At 41.1% G+C, this 21,341-nt stretch overlaps 1 protein-coding gene across 2 annotated transcripts; it reads left to right on the top strand.

Moving 5' to 3' along the window:
• The first annotated feature begins 390 nt into the window (after positions 1–390).
• On the top strand, positions 391–12,968 carry pcbp2 (poly(rC) binding protein 2). 2 transcript variants are annotated; one of them, XM_055215582.2, is made up of 12 exons: positions 391–573; positions 1,272–1,411; positions 3,063–3,095; positions 3,184–3,300; positions 3,602–3,733; positions 3,819–3,947; positions 7,787–7,861; positions 8,977–9,018; positions 11,136–11,208; positions 11,292–11,347; positions 11,613–11,782; positions 11,926–12,968. In XM_055215582.2, exons 2-12 carry the CDS (start codon positions 1,319–1,321, stop codon positions 11,960–11,962), a joined length of 957 nt encoding a protein of 318 aa, XP_055071557.1. In that variant the 5' UTR covers positions 391–573; positions 1,272–1,318; the 3' UTR covers positions 11,963–12,968. The 2 variants fall into 2 exon arrangements, with proteins under 2 accessions (XP_055071557.1, XP_055071556.1); XM_055215581.2 differs by having other exon boundaries at positions 1,269–1,411.
• Positions 12,969–21,341: the final 8,373 nt, after the last annotated feature.

The raw sequence follows: 21,341 nt of genomic DNA, 5'->3' as shown, positions 1-21,341 counted from the left end.
TGAACCGCCTCAGGTGACGCTGTGAAGCGCTGTGCTTTCTCGCGAAAACAGTAGTCTCTTTTTGCAAGCAAACGCAAAAGGTTTCTCGGGGGAACGCAAAGGTTTTGCGAGGGAACGCAAAAAGTATTGCGAGGGAACGCAAAAAGTATTGCGAGGGAACGCAAAAAGTATTGCGAGGGAACGCAAAAGTATTGCGTGGGAACGCAAAAGTATTGCGTGGGAACGCAATAGTGTGGTCTAAAAATATTCACCAAAGTGAACCCTTACGGGCTCCGTAGTAACCTTTATTTGTCCATAATAATTGTTTTGGTTTTCTGCTTCTGGTGCAGCCACAGTAGTGTGCAGCACGCAGTAAGTAGTGCGCAGTACGCTATGAGGGGCGGGGCCAGCGCACGATGACGTCAGAAAGGTCGTGGGTGAGAGGTGATCTTGTTGTCTTTTGTAAGAGTGGAGCTCGATCACGCAGCCGTGTCTTCCCTCTTCCCCGAATCCTTTCAAAACTCCCTCCCGAACCTCCCGAACCTTCCCCTCTTACCCTCCGGACCCTCCACCCCTTCCCGGAGCGCGCATCAGGTGAGATTTTAGCGCTTTAAACGCGTCCTCGAGCTCGACGGGCCTGCAGGCCCAGCTAGACGCTCGTTAGCCCCGTGCTAATCGCTGGCGTCTCATCTTAGATGAAATTTAAGACTCGTTAAACATTTATCATGTAAACATGTCGCTTAAATTATGCAACAAAACTTGTAAACGCGCGTTAAACGGGTTTGTGTGGTTTAAAGGGGAGTCTGCTGTTATTCGAGTCTATTACGCAGCTAGTAAACACGCAGCGTTAACTTGACGATGAATATTTATATGCCTGACCTGCTGATTTAAAACAATATTTGAATGATTGACGTGGATTAATTTCATATGCAGATATCCAGCTTCGTGAATTATGTATGAGAAAGCTGAATTATCTGAACATTTCTTTCAATGACCCGCTGATTTATATGGGTAACCAGCTTGTTCAAACCATTTTGTTGTACGATTAGACTTTACTGTTAAACGTGTTAGTTTAGTTGGACTGTACAACGGTGGTAACATGAGATAATTTGAACGGTCAATAATATTTTTATCTATTTAAATGTGAGATGTGACGTCAGTACTGACACACACAGACTTCATATGTTTATTAAACGCATTAGATTTGAAGTGCTGTGTGCATGTCGTCACTGTTCTTGTGTGTGTTTCAGTAGTGCTTTGTGTTTTAAGTGTTTGTATGTTGTATGCAGCAGGTTGATCATCTGTGACCAAAGATCCAGAGCTCGACTCATCGATCATCATGGATTCTGGTGTGATTGAAGGAGGACTCAATGTCACTCTCACTATCAGACTTTTAATGCATGGCAAAGAAGTGGGCAGCATCATTGGAAAGGTGGGTTTGGATATTTAAACAGTTCAATGGTCCTTAAACCCTGTAGACAGGGTTTCTCTGTAGTTCCCAAAATGCTGTCTATTTAGGGGTTTCCATCAAAGCGAGTCTTTTCAAAATTCACAAAAAAAGAAAAACAAAGAAATGTGAATTGGGTGCGTTTTTAATGCATTACAACGACGTCGAGCCGCGTATGGTAAAGAAAATGTCAGCTGATACAGAAGAACAATCTGTCTCGGGGTTTTAAAGGGACACTCCACTTTTTTTTAGAATATTCTCATTTTCCAGCTCCCCTAGGGTTAAACATTTGATTTTTACCATTTTGGAATATACTTTAAAATGCGCATAAAATCAATGTGATGGAAACCCAGCTATTGTCAGTCAAACAATAAAATAAAGAAAAAAACACATTTTTCCTATAGATATTATTTTAGACTTTGTGTGCTAAATCTATTAGTTTTACCAGTAATTTTAAGGTATGGATGCAGTGACTTTGCTTATTTTATTAACTTCAAACAGGTGTAGCTTTGTCATTGTTTAAAAAAAAATTTTTTTATATAGAATGTCAAAATATAAATAACTCATTGAAAATTTGCTCATTCCAACTTAATTTGCCAGCATGGATCTGAAATTAGTAAGTGCTTAAAACGTTCACTTAAACTTCCCAAACACTGGTACCAACTTTACTAATGACAAGAGGAAGGTCTTGCTGTTTTTAAACTCATTATTCTTTATACTCATTAAATTCATTACTCCAAATACTTTCATGTACTCATCATGCACAATATATACATTGAATGCATTGCAGTAATGTCACATCAGATGTGATCTCTCAACATTTTGCACTGACTTCTAGGGTCAATAACTAAATGCATCTGTTCGTTGCTGCTGTGCCAGCCTTACTATTTTTTTTAAACTTTATATTTATGCATTTTCATACACATTAAAATATGTGTCAACTCCACTTGCACAATGTCTGACAGCTGAACAGAATGAAGCATTTTGTTGTTGTGTTAGTGATGAGCAGGGGCGCCACTTAGGACACACTTTTGGACCCCTAGAGATCATTTTATTATTCACAGTAATAGTAGTAATGTAAAAAATTATAAGTCCACAAAAAGAGTTAATGATAAAACAAAGTTGTGGCTTGTTTCTGCATTTCCGGCAAAATGACCACCCACGCTTCATTCAGTCATTGATTAAGAACAGATGGTAAACCAAATCAGAGATGTCTTTGAGGAAGTAGCTTCCTTCAATTCAATATTTAATAGGTTACATTTATCACTGCTGAAAAAGATAAGGATGTGATTTTGGTCCAGATATAGATCTTAAATTTGTAGCCACTTTTTCTGTTAGCAAATTTTGCTAGCGGACTTTCTGCTAACTTGTACACATGTGAGACTCTGCCTGTGAAAACCAGACTAAAGTCTCAAATCTAATTAAAAGAGAAGGTTTAATTCATTTTGTATTAAAAGATTTTGGATAGCTAAGATGGCTTGTATTTTTAGTACAAAATGGTTGTGGAAGGGGGCCCAACCTCATATTCTTTCATAAGACCCAAAATTGCCTGTGGTGCCCCAGGTGATGAGTGTACCTGCTGTTTGTGTTTTGTCTTTGTGTGTCCAGCTTATTTAAATGCACTTCTATATTGCAGAAAGGTGAATCAGTGAAGAAGATGCGAGAGGAGGTGAGATCTCAGATCAATTCTTTTTTGCAATAATTAAAATGTGTAGTCTGTGTAAAACTGTTCATCTGTGATGTCATTGACTCTGCAGAGTGGTGCCCGTATCAACATTTCTGAAGGGAACTGCCCTGAACGCATCATCACCCTGGCTGGTCCCACAACGGCCATCTTTAAAGCCTTCTCTATGATCATCGAGAAACTGGAAGAGGTATGTCACATTCATTAACTGTTGAAAACTGCGGATGTGAATTTTTTGTGTGTGTGTGTTGGTTTTAATGTAATATAGGGTGACTCCATTAAACTGAGAGAGTGCCAGTGCTTATCTTTAGGTTTTCTTTAAAACAATCGCATTAAAATGATGTAAGTGTGCTCCGGTCGTGTCTGGGGCATAACTTCAGCTTAAGTGCAGGCCTGCAGGGGATTCGGGGGACGGTTGAGAGTCAGATATGGTTCAAGACAATCATGTCTAGTGTGAATAAACATTTTATGTCACATCTTTATTTCATCAGGACATCAGCAGCTCTATGTCCAACAGTACGGCCACATCAAAGCCCCCGGTCACACTGCGGATCGTAGTTCCGGCCAGTCAGTGTGGCTCCCTGATTGGCAAGGGTGGCTGTAAGATCAAAGAGATCAGAGAGGTAAGCGTGCATGTTATAGTCTTGACTTTAACACTTCATGTTAGAAAGTTTATGTTTCATTACTCTCTTCTGTCTGTGTGTGTAGTCGACTGGAGCTCAGGTTCAGGTGGCTGGAGATATGCTCCCCAACTCCACCGAGAGAGCCATCACTATTGCTGGGACTCCATTGTCCATCATCGAGTGTGTCAAACAGATCTGTGTGGTTATGCTGGAGGTACATCACATCACTAGCATCTAACTTTGAGTTTCTGATGGTCATTCTCTAGGACAGGGATGGGCAATTCCTGGTCCTGAGGGCCACAGCCCTGCAGAGTTTAGCTCCAACCCTAATCAAACACAGCTGAAAAATCTCATTGAAGTCTTCAGGACTGTTTGGAAATGACATTCAGGTGTGTTCGATTAAGGTTGAAGCTAAACTCTGCAGGACTGTGGCCCTCGATGCCCACCCCTGCTCTAGGAGGTGTCTTGACTTACCTGTGGGGCTGGGTGATAAAAGATTATAAAACAGGATCATACTTAACTTAATCTTGATGGTGATGATAATCAAACAGCCATCAAATGCGACCAATAGCAAATCAGAAATAAAATTATGTAATATTCCGCCATGCAACTGAGTTGACAACTTGGTGAACATTTTTGGCTTAATTTCATTATCGCACATGAAGCATCCTTCTCTCTCCAGTGCCCCGCTACCATAGCAACCCTGCATCCCACAGTTAACATCATTCCCACAGTCATTCACGATCTCCTAAGCACACATCGTTATCACATTATCTCCTCTTTAATTCTAAAGTTTTTAATTGTAAGGTATAATGCATAGGCCTGTCACGATAACAAATTTTGCCTCGGAATTTATCGCGATAGACGATAACATTGATGCTCCGGGACCATTATGATAATGCAGATACACCTTTTCAAAGATCTATAAACTTTTATTTCTAAACAATAAGTAATACTGGAACTGAAAGACATTTTAAATATCCACAAGAAATGAACAAAATAACAGGATGATTGCGTTTTAGGTGCATATGCATGTTTGTCGTGTTGCCACTTTTAAGTGCTACGTTTTTACCACAAATGCGACATAACGGCTCGTTCAGGTTTAGTGGTTCACCTCGGTCATTAGGTTTAAATCCAAAGTACTCCCACACTGCAGCTGTAGCGTTTGGTTTTGAAACTTGGCTGTTTACACGTGGTATAAGTGGAGGAGAGAGACACGTCGCGTTTACACCTGGTATTTAAATCCGTCTCTTTTGTCCACTTTTGACCGCTTCTGTCCTGGATACTGTGAGGGGGTGGTCTGTCGGGACGGTGGGTGAGTCTCTCCGCTGTCATTTAAACGCGAGCGGGAGTAATTATGAGTTTATATGGACCCAAACTAATATTATGTCCACTGCTTGTTTAGCAAGTAAACATGCTGCACAGTATTTTCTACATGTATATGTTAGAGCTTTCTCTGAATTTTCAGCACAATTGATGAAATAAGATCGCGCAACTTTCACACGCTTGCAAAATGAAACTGCGGAGATCACCCGCTTTAGTTTATCAATGAAAGGCTAAAAATAGCACGTTCACCTTGTGTCAGAAAAGTCAGAAAAGACGTTAAAGGGCCATTTCACCGATAGGAACATTAATCTTTATGGAAAGTGAGTCATATTTGTAGTCAAAATGTAACATAAATGTAGAATTTTGTGCCTATTTGACAGAGAAAAGACAAAATGTGACTTTAGAGCACATTTGTATGAAAAACTACAACTGCCACTATGCACCACAATGCACAGCTCTGCAAGCCACTCCCATTACTCGGAACACGGCTCAGACATGCTATTATGTACATAAATGCCACGTTAGTAAAACAAAGAAAATAGCCAGCACCACTGTGTCTGACAGACACCAATCATGATTTACTTTTAAACGTGATGTTACATTGTGGTACACACAATAACACTCTGGCCTGGTGTGTAGCAAAGTCTTATTCAAACAGTAACGTGCGGTTTCAGATCCACAGTACAAATGTCTTTCCAAGTACTTAAAAAAAGTGTATGCATTTTAAATGTTTATTTAGTTTTACCAATTTTCTTTTTGTCTCTTGTTTACTGTAATTACATTTGTGTTATTATTTGCCTCACTGCTCTCACAATATAGACATATAAAACACCGCTCAGATATGCTATTGTGTACATAAATGCCACGTTAGTATAACAAAGAAAATATAAACACTCACTTTAGTCAGACGTCCGTTTATCCCTGCATCCTCCACACAAACGCGTCCCCTGCATAATATCTCCACAGACGCGCTGCCTCAGCTCTTGGAGCTTGTGCTCGTAAGCCGAAACACGTCTTTGATATAAGCACGCGACCAGAAACATTAACAAGACAAACGTTCATATCCTTATCTGATCCAGAAATCTTAAACCGAAAGCACACAGCGCGAGTCTGTCCAAGCTCATATACTCCGCAGCGCGTTTGCTCGTAAACCGAAACATGTCCGTGAAATAAACGTTCCAAACGCGCGCAAAGTTCCTCTCTTGCATAGAAACCTTCACCAAACAAACGTCCATATCCTTATCTGATGCAGAAATGTTATAAAGAAGCCACACAGCGAGAGAACAGGCAAGCTTCTCTACGCAGCAGAGGCCGATGGTTGCTGCTTCTTCACCGGGCTCCTCTACCCAGCCGACGCCCAGGCTCCGGCCTACTCCTCGGGCTTCTGTTCCTACATCTGCCTCAGCTCTTTGCAGTATTGTGGCTCATAAAGGTGCAATGAACAGCGGATTAGAGCATCACGCTTGTAAAATCACCCTCTTCCATGTAATATTGATTAACTTCCACTGTTATTGTAACATGAATTCTGGCTCGCTCCACAACTTCTGTTTAGCTTAGCTTAGCATAAAGATGGCGGCTGGTCGTTTTTTTTCGGTCTGTGTTCGTATATTTTCGTAAGTCCCACCCACGTATCTGTAATTGGTCTGAAGCCCGCGTGGGTGCCACCCATAGCCCCCACCTTGGAAAAATGAGGAATGAGTGTCTGTAGTCTTTCACACTCAATAGAGATACAGGATTTCCTTCTTTCAATGACGCAAAATGACGATTTTTGCATCATTGAAAGAAGGAAGTGCCTCACTGAAATCAGTATTTCTCCCCTCTCAGGGGAAACTGAGGGAATGGTGCACGACCATTCAAAAACATGACTGGGGTTCTAACGGTACAAAGCTTAATGCAAATGGGTGAAGTTTCCCTTTAAACATTGTGATCCGATCGATGAAAACGCATGTTAATGACAAGTGTAAACAGCCTCTAGTAAATCCATCTTTTTCTCCAACTCTCGTCTCAACTAGTGTTTTCTCCTGCTACACTCACGCGGCGCTCATCCTCCTCAGTACGCCTACTGTGATAGGCTACGCCAGGAGTCCCCCCTCCCCACACAGATCATGCGACTGACAAATGACTGACGAGGGTTCACTCCTTGTCACTCGTTGCATGGAGCGGTCATCCAGTCTCTTTGGTAGAGAGAGAGAGACAAGGAAAACAAACAAGCATGCAAATGTGAATTATCGCGTCCTAAAAATCGATCGAGCTCATTTTATTTACCGTGCGATTAATCGATTTATCGTTTATCGCGACAGGCCTAATAATGCATTATTTTCATGAGGATACATAGCTACTTGAAAGAACTGTGTGGCGCACCTGATGTTTCGCATAGCCATGTGAAGCAATATCATAATGATTACATTTATTGTTTTGTATTGACCATGTAAACGCAGCTAGTGTCTAGATAATCTTCAAGCTGATACCACTTTGTCAAATGATGCATTGCCAAAACAATATTTATTGATCCGTTATCATTGATAAGCGTTTTTTTAACCACATTCCCCAACCCTGGTTTCTTGTACAAGCACTTTAATGTTTAAATTTGGTCACTGATCCAACAAACACTGACAGATGACAACTACAACCGCAAATTAACTTGTCAGTGTTTGTCAGGCACTAGAACTTGACTTGAAACTGCAGAAGTATTTGCCCATCATTCTTCTTGTTATCTTCTTATTTCAGTCTCCTCCTAAAGGTGTTACCATCCCTTACCGGCCCAAACCCTCAGGATCGCCTGTCATCTTTGCAGGAGGACAGGTAAGCGTGTGTCATTGTGCTTGTGTGACGCATCTGATGTGAGCAACTGTTCACAAACGTGGTGCATGCTTTTATTCTAGGATTGAGGTCAAACCAATTTTTTTTAAAGTCTTTATTAAACGGTTAAAGTCAAATTCAGGCTATAGGTTATAGGGGTGTAACGGTACACAAAAATCACGGTTCGGTGCGTACCTCGGTTTTGAAGTCATGATTCGGTTCATTTTCGGTACAGTAAGGAGAAAATGCATGAACATTAAACTGCAGGCTGTTTATTACTAGAAACTTTAACAAATTTTAAACACTTTTTATTAAAATATAATAAATAAAATATATAAAATAAAAAAGAATAATAAATAAAATACTGCTGCAAAGTTCTCCACTAAATAACATTCTTTTTTACATTATTTTATAACAGTAGGTAAATCTTTTCTTAACTTTCTCTTAAACTTTTTCTACTAACACCTTGCACTAAACTAACAAATTCAATTCCTGAATACATTTAGCCTACATTTTTGCCACCAAAAAAAATTTCTGTTCTGATTTTATTTAAGTCAAAGTATTGAATCGGTTATGTACCATCTCTGTATAAATAAACCGTTATGTTTTTATTATCTTAGAATGAGACCTTTTTATCTACATACACAGAGGGTCCCATTACGTGGAAGTCGCCATTTTGTGCCGCCATGTTTCTACAGAAGCCCTTAATGGACAAAATTTTTTATACTAAGTTGTCTCCATCAATTACACACTGCCCCTTTAACACACATCCTGATAGATATAAAACTGTTATAAGTGCTCATTTTTCTTTCCGCTTCTGTTACGTGCAATGAAAACTCACGCCTTATAAGTCAGTCCCGACAAACGGCAGAAATGAACTAAGTGGAAGAAAAAATATAGCATGTATGTTATTACTGTAAAAGCCATGTTTCTTTAACCTCAATATATTAACAGGGTGACATAAGAGCCTGTGTCATGTCTGGATGTTTGTTGTTTGAGAGAAGAACAGTTGAGGAACTGATAGATGTTTGAGTTGTTTTGATAAGCATGACAGAGATTTGTTTAGTTGTTTGTGTGATTTTTTTTTTTTCAGTCTTTTTCTGTTTAATGTTTTTCAGGCCTATGCGGTGCAGGGACAACACGCCATTCCTCAGCCTGATGTAAGTTATATATCAAAGTCACTCCACTCGGCGGACATCTTTTTTTCGGACGCCTCCGGGCAGTTATTTAAGTCATACAAGAATAAAGTCTTACTAGGGATGGGACGATAAGTGCCGATACACACTAATAATACCTGTTTGATATCGATTCTGAATTGCACAGCCGATATTATGCACAGCTTTTTCATGTACTATGGCTCTTTGATCATTAGGAAGTCCTTATCCATCTAAAATCACTGAGTTTGAGTTGTTTATAACATGCATTTAAAAAAGCAACACTCATCAAACATAATCATTATACATATTCTTTATTATCATGAATTACCTGAAAAGGTTTGAAGAACAACAATAAAAAAAATGCTTATGGGACCCATATTGAGTTTCTACATGAAAGCGCCCTCTGGCATTTGGATATAGCGGCAATCATTGAGAGTCATTGAGAAGGATAGCAAGCATCGTCGGCTGATTTATTTGGCCAACACTAGGCTTACCTACTTGAATGGGAAAGACAGATATCTCTAAAATCGCAATTAAACAACATATTTCTGACCAGCATTAAAAGCTATCATTAACTGTACCATCATTTTTATTCCATAATCTCAAATTGTGCTCTATTCAAAATTGTTTAGATTGTCAAGTGCCTCATGCGACTCTGTATCCACTTGTTAAAGCAACACCAAAGACTTTTTTTTACCTTAAAATAACGTTTCCAAAAAAGTTTCAGTCGTTCATCCACTCGAAACAGGGGGAACGGCACTTTCACATTCGCTTTTCAGCCCTCTATCGGCCAAAACCGCACTAAAGAAGTTTCCAACCGTCGGGTCGCGTTCCTGTAGTTCGAGTGAAAACTACAACAACGTGCTGTATGGCAGACCGACAATCCAATCAGAGCCAGCTTTGCTCCGGTAGGCTAAATTATTTACGACAGTGGTAATGGACAATTCCGCTTCTAACCTGTAGGGGGAGCAAAGAGCAAAAACTCTTTAGTGTTGCTTTAAGTCATGATGTACAAAAAATGTTGGGGTTCAAGCCTCCACTCACTTCATTTGAGACTACAATCTCAAAAGCCACTTATGAGCGCTATTTATTTGTATCACACATTAAAGCTACATTTTTAGCTTTAGATATATTACCTTCTTACCATCTGAGATTTCAGTAGGGAGATAAAGAGACTGTTTATGGTTTCAATGCTTGTGGATTGAGGCAAAAAAGTGTAATTTTACCATAAAATCATGAATGTGATGCCAAGTGTATTTTTAAACAGTCATGACTTTGAGCAATTTAACAGAAAGCAATTAAATATTTAAAAACACACTGTAGACTGCGCTGTCATTCACTCTCTGCCCAGCACTAAATGAATCCTCATCTATCTTAATAATCGTCAGAGAAACGGAGACATCTATAAATCTAAATCTTACATACTGTTGAAGGGAAAAACGACAATTGAATCATGCTGTCAATTACTGTGAAATATTTTATTTGATCGTAAACTTCAAAGAAACAGATTTAATAATGTGCCATTGGCTTTTTATGTCTACAATTTTGTCTATATCTGTCATTACACGGACCAGAACAGCACGGAAACAATGTGGATTAAACGTATCACAGTTATAAATTACTGTGACCGTCAAAAGGCATATTGAGAGGTTTTGCTAATAAATGCATGTAAAATAATGTGAACTTGAGATTTTTATACTGTTATTAAACTGCACAGTATGCGCTGCAAGCGCAGCTGGTGTGAAAGCAAAAAATAGACACGTGCGGCAAACGCTCTCCTTACGCTTGCGGTGTGAAACCGGCATGAGTTTTACACTGTGCGTGTTTATTAGTATAGTTTATTTGCTTAATGCATCTGATTTAGCATCTGAACCCGAAATGTGACATCAGACAATGACTTAAGGATATAAAGCCTCTCCCCCAGAGAGTGTCAGTCGTCTTTAGGGATTGCCGATTGGCTCTTCTGACTGGAGGGCGGGACTTCCTTTGCTTGATTGGCTATATTGAGTGTTGCATTCCCCCCATTTATAGTAATACTAGTGCTTCATCTTGGTACGTCTAATATTTTTGATTAAATCTGAATCTTTGTGTGATATTAATATGGTGTCTTTTCTCCACAGCTCACTAAACTTCATCAGTTGGCGATGCAGCAGAGCCCGTTTCCTTTGGCTCCCAGTAGTCAAGGCTTTACTGGTAACCAGCGTGTCCATGAATCAGTCCTAATACTGACGCACTTCATTCATACATGACTAATTCAATGTGTTTCTCTCTTGAAGCTGGTATGGATGCTACTGCACAGACAGGCTCTCATGAACTGACCATTCCAAATGATGTGAGTTTAATTTACTTCTCAAGAGTTTTAGATGCATGTTGGCATCAATTCTAAGCTTTCGCCTTTATCGTTCATACGTTGGCTGTCAATCTTGGCTGCTAAATGACGGCCAGACAGATGGTTTTTGTTAGGCTAGCAGATGAATGCTGTTAATATCATATGCAGCTGTAGTCGGAGCACTGGTTTGTATGTCAATGAATTGTTGCTATATAGGAGTTGATGATATAAATGATAGTTGAAATAATCGTCTGATGACGTTTGACAGTTGATCGGCTGCATCATTGGCCGCCAAGGCGCAAAGATCAATGAGATCCGTCAGATGTCTGGGGCACAAATCAAGATTGCCAACCCGGTGGAAGGTTCGACTGACCGGCAGGTGACCATCACTGGTTCACCTGCCAGCATCAGTTTGGCAGAGTACCTAATCAATGCACGGTAACGCTCTCAGCTTTGTCAAGTACATAACACATGTGAGAGTTTTCTGTTACATGTTGACACATCTGAAGCATCTCTTCCAATTAAAGAAGCTTTTGGGTTTATGTACAGCAGATTTTGACTGAAATCTCTTGTGATTTCAGACTGTCATCTGAGGCGACGGGACTGGCCACTAACTGATTCTCCCTGCCCTCCCCACTGCCCATTTTCCTCCTCCATCATCATCATCATCACCTTCATCACACATGTACACTCTCTTAAGTGCAAAAAGAAACCCAAGTATTCTCAGCCTATCCTTTCCTTTCACCCATCCAAGCTATGCTTCATGGATATACACAAGTATTTTATTTATTTATTTCATGGAAATGTTTTTAAAATCCCTTTGCGTAGAGTTTTTAATGTCTTTTTTCTTTGATGCATATTCTGTCAGTTAACATTATTGTAAGAAAGTGACAGTGGAGATAGTGGAAAAATCTGAAAAGACAGGTGTTTTTATGTCAGATTTTTCTTATAAAAACTGAAACAAAAAACAATAATAAAAAAGAGCAACTAAAACTATGATAGATCGACCGCTTTCCCTGTATCAAACATTTATTTATTTTAATTTAACTCTGGGAAGTTACAAATATTTTAAAATCTGAGAATTGAGCTTTAGACGTTGAGCTCAGGTGAATCAGATCAGTTTGAATCTATAAGATGATTCACATTAACTAAAGAATCAGGTTTTTTTTTGGTCTTTGAATCTTTGTCATTCCTCTTTTTTTATCCTGAAGTTGGAGATTTTGATTGAGGGAGGGATGAGAGATGAGTATCGCTGTAGTTTCTGCAGAAATGACATTACTGATACGAGTTGAAAATATTTGTTTTAGAGAGAATATTTTTTTTAACTTTTTGGTGTGAAGCCCAGACTGGAGGAGTCCAAGTCGACTGAGTTACTGATCAATTAAAAGACTAGAAGGAACTTTCTAGAATTAACACTAGTTTCCTGTCTACTCTGCTTGAGTAATAGTTTTGTTTTGTATTATTATTATATTATTATTATTATTATTATTATTATTATTTTTCTTGCAGGAGGAAGGAAAACATAAAAAAATTTTGTGCACGTTTTCAGAATATTGTAGATTTGGAGTGCAACAGGAATGAAGAATTAAACATGCAAAATTAAAACATGAAATGCTGAAACTATGATATGAAATCTTGTGCTTTTATTTATTACTTTATCACAGTCTGGATTACAGTAAACAACTCTTTTGTGCTGATGACTTTTAAAGCCTTAATGGGACACTCCACTTCTTTTGGAAATATCATTTTTCAGCTTCCATAGAGTTAAACATTTGATTTTTGCCGTTTTGGAGTCCGTTCGGCTGATCTTCGGGTCTGGCGCTACCACTTTTGGCGTGGCTTGGCGCAATCCATGGAATCTGATTGGACCATTAGCATTGCGCTAAAAAAACCCCCAAAGAGTTTCAATATTTTTTCTATTTAAAACTTGACTCTTCTGTAGTTACATTGTGTACTAAGACCAAAAGAAAATGAAAATTTGTGATTTTCTAGGCAGATATGGTTAGGAACTATGCTCTCAAACTGGTGTAATAATCAAGGCGTAGTGATGTGGCGCAACGCCTGAAAATAGTCCCTTTGGTTACTTTCGATAGCAGAAGACTATTTTCGGGCACTGTGTAATATCACTATGACTGCTGCCGCCATGTTACAGCAGCAAAGTCCTTGATTATTATTTTTAGCATGATGCTAGTGGTCTGGTCCGATTCAATGGATTGTGCTAAGCTATGCTAAAAATGCTTGCCTTAGACGCGGAGATCAGCTGAATGGATTCCAAAAAGGTAAGAATCAAATGTTAACTAATTAACTCTAGGGGAGCTGGAAAATGAGCATATTTAAAAAAAAGTGGAATATCCCTTTAATGCATGTTGTAGTAGTAGTAGTATTATACAGTTGTGCTCATGGTTAGACAGACCATCTTGCATCTCTCATCCAGTGCTGCACTGACATTTCTGGATTCTGAGTCCTAGGGAAAGCAAGCAAATTGTCAAAGGATCTGCAGGAAAAGGTAGTTGAACTGTACAACAGGAAAGGGACATACAAAGATTGCCAAGAATGCCAACAAGCAGTGTTCAAAGTGGAAAATTAAGGGTTCTGTTAAAACCACAGCTGTCAGAAAAAAATTGTTCGGGATGCAAAGAAAACCCCCACAAATAACTTCAGGTGAAACACTAACAATGAGCGAAGTTTTTGTTATTTATATACTCGGAAAATGACCAAGAAATTATTAATTCTGCCAGGGTATGTAAACTTATGAGCACAACTGTATTTACTGAATCATTCATTGAGTTTTTAATTTCTTCCAATATCAAAGTTTTTTTTTTGCACATCTAAATGTTTCAGTTCTGTCCACATTGATAGATGATTGTGGGTTTCTTCCTGTCAGCAGTGGTGAAATTTGACCAACAGTGGTCTGCGGCGGGACAAACAGTGTGGGCTCATCAGCTTGTGAGGGAAATGAAGGCTGTCCAGTCTGGTCTGAGCCAACAGAAAACTACATATAACTGTAAAAACGTCAAATACAATTTGATATTTATTGGAGCAATGTCTCTTAGCACACAGTGCATCACACTCTCTTTCAGCATTGTAATGCACTCAGCCAGGCATTCTTCAGGAATGGTTTGAACAACGTGATAAAGAGTTGAGGTGTTGCCCCGGCCTTCACATTCTTTAGAACTCAATCCAGTTAAGGAGGTATGTGCTGTGGCGCTAGACCTCACAATCTACAGGTCCCCCAAAGCACTTTGTAAATTGAATGATCATAGATCATAATCTGGATGTGCTCTGATAGAAATTTTAATTAATTTGGATGATGAATGTTTGCAGTGTTATGAACATTAGCATAATTTAAAAAAAAGAGTTTACTGTTTACTACAGTTTATAATAAAGTTCCAGCTATGCCTAGGTCAGACATAAGTCATCATTATACATTATAAATGATGAGCATATACAGTAGCAAAAGTGTGTGAATCTCTGGAAGTGAACTGGTTTTCTACGGTGATCTGCCATAAAATGTGATCTGATCCTCATCTGGGTCACAACAATAGACAAACAATGTGCATAGGCTGACAACAGACAATCAATTCTGGTTTCTTTTGTCTTTTTTGAAAACACCCAATAAACATTCACAGTGCTGGAGGAAATTTGAAGTAACCCATAGACCAGGAGTGGGCAACCCTGGGTCCTGGAGGGCCACTGTCCTGCACAGTTTAGTTCCAACCCTAAACAAACACACCTGAATTTCATTTTTAAGTAATCCTGAAGACTTTAATTCGATTTTTCAGGTGTGTTTAATTAGGGTTGGAACTAAACTCTGCAGGACAGTGGCCCTCCAGGACCAGGGTTCCCCACCCCTGCCATAGACTAATTACTTTAATGAAAGCAAATTTTTGTCAGCAGCTGGCAAACTGGAGACCAATTAATAAAATTAGTTTAAATGTGTGGTTTAGTTCAACTTTGATTGATTAAAAGACACTTTTAAGATTGGTGTCCTTAAGAAGCATCAGCTCTTATGAACCATGAATAAGCTCTTTAAAGATATCTGATCAAAAAGTGTTGCACTCCATATGGCCGAAAAGGGATACAAAACAATCTCAAAATGTTTTGACATCAATCAAATTGCCTATAAATGGAGAATGGAGTTTAATACTGTAGCTACCCTTCCTAGAAGTGGACGCACAGCCAAGATGACTCCTAATGCACAATGCAGAATACTCAATGAAGTAAAGAAGAACCCACGAGTATCAGCTAAAGCCTTGAAGACATCATTTGAACTGACACTCTCGTTTCATGATTCTACCATACGCAAGTGTTTGAACAGCACAGTGTCTATGGCAGAACACCACAGAAGAAGCTGCAGCTCTCCAGAAAAACATTGCTGTGAGCCTGAAGTTCGCAAAAGAGCACCTTGGCGAACCCCAATGCTACTGGGAAAATATGGACTGATGAAAAGTTGAATTGTTCGGAAAAAATATTATGGTGCAAAAAGGGCATCATCCCAACAGTAGAGTATGGTGGAGCTAACATCATGATTTGGACATGCTTTGTTGCTTAGGGCCTGGACCACTAGCCATCATCAAGAGGAATTCAGGATAATGTCAGGGTGGCTGTCCACCAGTTAAAGCTCAGTTGAAGTTGGTTGATGCAGCAGGACAACGACCTTAAGCACTGAAGTAAATCCACCACAGACTAGCTTAAGAAAAAAAAGTGCCATTTGGAGTGGCCTAGTCAGCCCAGACATTAACCTCGTAGAGATGCTGTGGAATGACCTCAAGAAAGCGGTTCACATCAGACCTCCTACAAATGTGTCTTAGTTGAACTGGTTTTGTAAAGGGGAATGGGCAAACATTCCTTCTGAACAATGTGCAGTAGTGATGCTGGTTGGGTTGGGGTGGGCCAAATAATTAATAAAAGCAGGACCCACGGGTTGGAAAAACCCCAACACGCAAGTCACGCTTTTATGAAATATTTGGCCCACCCCATCCCGCACCACTGTATCTATTTTTACAACCTGCTCGCCTCGCACCTGCGACCATTAAAATAGACATACTAAGTGTGGCCAGTGGCATGAGATACTTAAGAAAACTGTATAGAATTATATAATGGTCGACTACGCCACCCGGTATATACACCGGGAACTCAGCCCCAAAACAAGGGACACACAGGTTCGTAACCAAAAGAAATTGGTGAGCAAAGAGACATAGGCCAGGGAGTACCAAAGATAAGCAGCTTTATTTAAATACAAAAGTTAAAAACCCAACACATTGACATCATAGGTTCAGTAGCCACATATCAAAGCTAAATGCAACACTTTACAAAAATTCAAAAAGAAAAATGAACACAAAAAGAAACAGATACACGAGAAGGCTTAAGGGGTAGGGTGATGGCCTGCTATGACCCTCAATACACACGACACGCTTAATATCCGTACATGACACATTTAATATCCACACACACCCACACTGGTGAAATCAAGTCAATCAATGCACTGCACTCAGTGTGAACCCGTTAAATAGCGGCTAAACCCCTCCTCTATAAACCCCCTGCGTCACGCGATAAATAAAGAGCAAAAGACACACAATAAACATTAACTGGCAAAAGCAAGCCCCCCCAAAAAGGGGAGAAAATCAGTTCACAACAAAAGAAAAACAAAAAAAACAATATTAATGTCACTTTCGTTTTGGGAACTCAACTAAACTTAAATCTAACAAAGAAAATAAATTAAATTGCAAAATACACAAGTGAACACAAAACAAAAGAAAACAAAATCTCATTGATGGTTTGAAACAAAATGACAAATCAAAACAAACTCCAATCGACGACACATTCAAAAAAACAGGGCAAACCAGCGAGAGACAGCCACGTTCAGGTTTACTAAAATGAAAGTTATTTGCTTAAATAAGGAAACGACAAACACAGTACAGGCAAGGCAGCAGTGCGTTCATTAGCAAACGCGCATCTCGTCCCGAAATATAAAGATGAAACCCTTGTTCCTTTCACTCCATCTGTCAAACATGAGACGGCAAAATTAATAATAATAAAAAAAGAAAAACCACGCAAATAGCTCTCATACATACCAGATGATGTTCATAATGTGGTACTATGCACGGTCTCGGACCATAACATGCAGTGGATTGTTTGTTGACGAGCTACACAGAAACTTAAGATAATAAACAAACATTCAATTTCCAAAAAATCTTCCTTAAAGCAAACGAACCAACCTCAAAGCCAAGGGCAGCCTCCGCACAGCAGCAGAACAGAAAGACGGCACTTCCAAAACGCTCCCGTTCATAAATGGCAACTTCTGTAGTAATCTAATACTATGCCCAATCTCCGGACCATTACATGCAGTGGATTGTTTGTTGACAAACTATACAGAAATGTAAGATTATAAACAAACACTCCATTGTCAAATCTTTAAGACTAACGTACTAACCTCAAAGCCAGGGGCAGCCTACACACAGCAGCAGAACAGCGAGACGGCACTTCAGAAACTCTCCCATTCATAAATTGCAACTTCCGTAAAGGGGCGGTACGAATGACGACGCATCCCAGGTAACAAACGCGTCCTCATTTTATACCCTGCCAGCCAACTGCTGATAGGTTCAAGGTTTTCACATGACACTGGCCAATAATCAACCCGAATACTCTTCATTCTGCTACATTCTCCCCCAACTTATAAATCGTCGCCCCGACGATAAGTCACTAGACCTCAAGAATCAAACCCATGGCCTGAAAACGGCTAACACTCCACTAGATGTTGCACCCAAGGGTGCCCTACTACATTCTACAACTCCTCCCACTGCCCTGGGCAGATGATGAACATTTGAATGTTGGCCAGCTGTTGGCCTCCTGGATTTACGAGGCAGAATCTCAGCCTCTTGCGGCTGCTCTAAAACTGACAAGCCTAATGCTGAACCTTGACTTATTCCCACCTCGTAACAAGGACCTGGCTCATCCATAGCCACGGCTCCCTCGGACACCACCGACTCCTCCAAAGGCACAGAAACACCCGTTGCCTGGGATGACTCTGGCATGGCAACCCACAAGTCCACCTCCTCTAAACTATCCTGTGAACTCAGTTCTGGTTCCACCTCTCGAGCAACACAAGGTATGTGAACCGGGCTCCCTTGCACCTGAGCTTTTAACAATGACCGGTGAACCCGCTTGATCTTACCCAGATCCTCCACTGGTGCAATCGTATAGACCGGGCCACCTGACCTAGGCGCCTCAATCACCCTATACACCACAGAGCTCCATAGGTCCTGAATCTTGTGTCGGCCCTGCCTACCACATTCCCTGAGATAAACCAGCTGCCCTTGCTCCAGTGGTGCATCACGGACTCGCAAATCCAAAGTTGCTTTCCGACGATCGGCGGCCACCTTTAAGCGATCTCTTGCCCCATCAAAGGCTACTTGTAACCGTGTCTGGTGCTCCAAAATCCACTCATGCACCTCACCTGCCACTGGCTCAGGCACTCTACCCAACAGGAAATCAATGGGGAGCCGCGGTTCCTGACCAAACATAAGGAAATGCGGAGACTCACCCGTGGCCTGGTGGGGAGTTGTGTTATATGAAAAGAGCACCTGAGGAAGGCATGACACCCAATCTCTTTTTCTTGAAACTGGCAAGGTGCGCAGTAAATTATGTAGGGTTCTATTGAAGCGCTCGCACTGACCATTACCAGCTGGGTGATATGGTGTAGTGCGAGACTTCTCAACCCCATAAAGCTTACACAGTTGCTGGATTAAAAGTGACTCAAAGTTGCGGCCCTGGTCAGAATGAATTCGCACCGGGACCCCAAACTTATAGAACCATTCACTCACCAGCACCTGCGCTACAGTCTCGGCCCGTTGATCCCTGGTGGGGACGGCAAGAGTGAACTTCGTAAAGACATCCGTCATTACAAGAACATTCTCCAGGCCTGAACGGGAGGCTTCAAGCAACGTGAAATCAATAGCCAAGATGTCATTTGGCCGGGACGCTAATAAATGTCCCATAAAACTACGGGCAGCTGGTACATTGTCCTTGGCAACTTGACATCGTTCACACTCCTGAACCCACCGTGCCACCTCGGCTGCCATACTTGGCCAATAACATCGTTGGCGCACCAACTCAGTAGTGCGCTCAATGCCCTGGTGCCCGTGTTCTTGATGTAACCCCTGTAAGACATCATGCCGCAGCACCGAAGGTAACACTACTTGCAAAATCTCCTCTCCACCGTCAGGATGAAAAATCCGACGGTAAATCACTCCTTGCCTCTCCACCAGACGATCCCACTGCCGAAGAAGAATTAAAGCAGCCTGTGAGAGCTGCCGCCGTTTAAGAGGCCCAGGAAACTCCTGTTTTCTCCAAAACCCTATAATCTCACCAATTACTGGGTCAGCCTCTTGTAGGCCCCCAATCTGATCAGTTGAATGACCCGGTAAGGCAGTCACAACAGCCTGAGTTGCAAGCGGAGCCAATGGTGTAGCAACCACCTGATGTACCACAGCAGGAACAGCTGTACCTGAAAACAGGCTGCCTGTCCCTTCCAGCTCAGGTGGATTCTGGCGCGACAAAGCATCAGCGTTCGTATTACACCTCCCCGGCCGATACCTTATTTCAAAATTGAAGCAAGCAAGCTGTGACGCCCAGCGCTGCTCCGTAGCCCCCAACTTAGCGGAGTTCAGATGGCTGAGGGGATTGTTATCAGTATACACTACACATTTATGGCCTAATAAGTATTCTCTAAACTTCTCAGCCATAGCCCACTTTAAAGCCAAGAACTCCAGCTTCATCGAGCTATAGTTGGACATGTTACGTTCTGTAGGTCTTAGACCACGACTTGCATACGCCACAGGTCTTACTTTACCACCCTGCTCCTGGGAAAGGACAGCACCTAGCCCACCCAGGCTAGCATCCACTTCCAAAATAAATGGAAGGGAAAAGTCTGCATAACCGAGTACCGGGGCTGAAATAAGCTTACCCTTCAAACTCTCAAAGCTTCTCTGACAGTGGGTAGTCCAGCCACTGGCAAAACCTGGCTCTGCTCTCTTCCGAGACTTTGTGCCCCCAAACTCTGCAACCAACCTATGTAGAGGGGCTGCCAATTTGGCAAACCCCTCCACAAAACGGCGGTAATAACTCGCAAAGCCTAAAAAGGAACGAAGCTCTGACACACTAGTAGGTTGTGGCCACTGGGCCACCGCCTCAATCTTCTTAGGGTCTGTGGAGACACCATCGGCTGAAATCACATGACCCAAATATGTAACTTCTGAACGAAAGAAAACGCATTTCTCCAATTTTGCCTTAAGGCCTTCGCACTGCAACCTACTCAAAACAAGCTCCAGTCGTTCCAGATGTTGTACGACTGAGGATGAAAAAATTACAATATCATCCAAATACAGTAACAATGACTGACACTGTTGATCACCAAATAAACGCTGCATTAGACGCTGAAATGTACTAGGTGCATTGCAAAGGCCAAAAGGCATGCGATTCCATTCAAATAGACCAAATGGAGTACAAAATGCAGTCTTAGGCCGGTCTTGTTCACTGACAGGGACCTGATTGTATCCGCTAGCTAGATCCATGGTGGAGAACCAACGGGCCCCTGTCAGTGAATCCAATGATTCCTCAATACGAGGAAGAGGAAACGCATCCTTTCGAGTCCTGGCGTTTAACTGACGGTAGTCTACGCACATCCGCAGACTACTGTCCTTTTTCTTGACAAGAACTATTGGGGATGCGTAAGGGCTACAGCTTTCACGTATCACCTTAGCCTCCAACAACATATTGATATGGGCCTTCACCACCTCATACTCTGATGGGGGTATTCGACGGTACCGCTGCCAAACTGGGGTATCATCAACCAGTGGGATCTCATGTGACAACAGGGTAGTACACCCCAAGTCCCCCTCGTGCCCTGAAAACACCGACTGGTACTGCAAAAGTGAAGCCTGAACACGTTCTTGATCATCCAGTGATAACACAGACAAATCAGTAGCCTTTATCTGTT

Source organism: Misgurnus anguillicaudatus, chromosome 17 (genome assembly GCF_027580225.2).
Source record: "Misgurnus anguillicaudatus chromosome 17, ASM2758022v2, whole genome shotgun sequence".
Classification (NCBI taxonomy): Eukaryota; Metazoa; Chordata; class Actinopteri; order Cypriniformes; family Cobitidae; genus Misgurnus; species Misgurnus anguillicaudatus.
The sequence above is the reverse complement of the archived record's forward strand: the minus strand, read 5'-3'. Positions and strand labels throughout refer to the sequence as shown.

Excerpts from the sequence above, each read along its gene's own strand:
- pcbp2 (XM_055215582.2), top strand. The coding sequence starts at position 1,319 with ATGGATTCTGGTGTGATTGAAGGAGGACTCAATGTCACTCTCACTATC. Across the intron at positions 3,096-3,183 it reads TGAAGAAGATGCGAGAGGAG|AGTGGTGCCCGTATCAACAT; the intron begins GTGAGATCTCAG and ends TTGACTCTGCAG. Across the intron at positions 7,862-8,976 it reads TCATCTTTGCAGGAGGACAG|GCCTATGCGGTGCAGGGACA; the intron begins GTAAGCGTGTGT and ends AATGTTTTTCAG.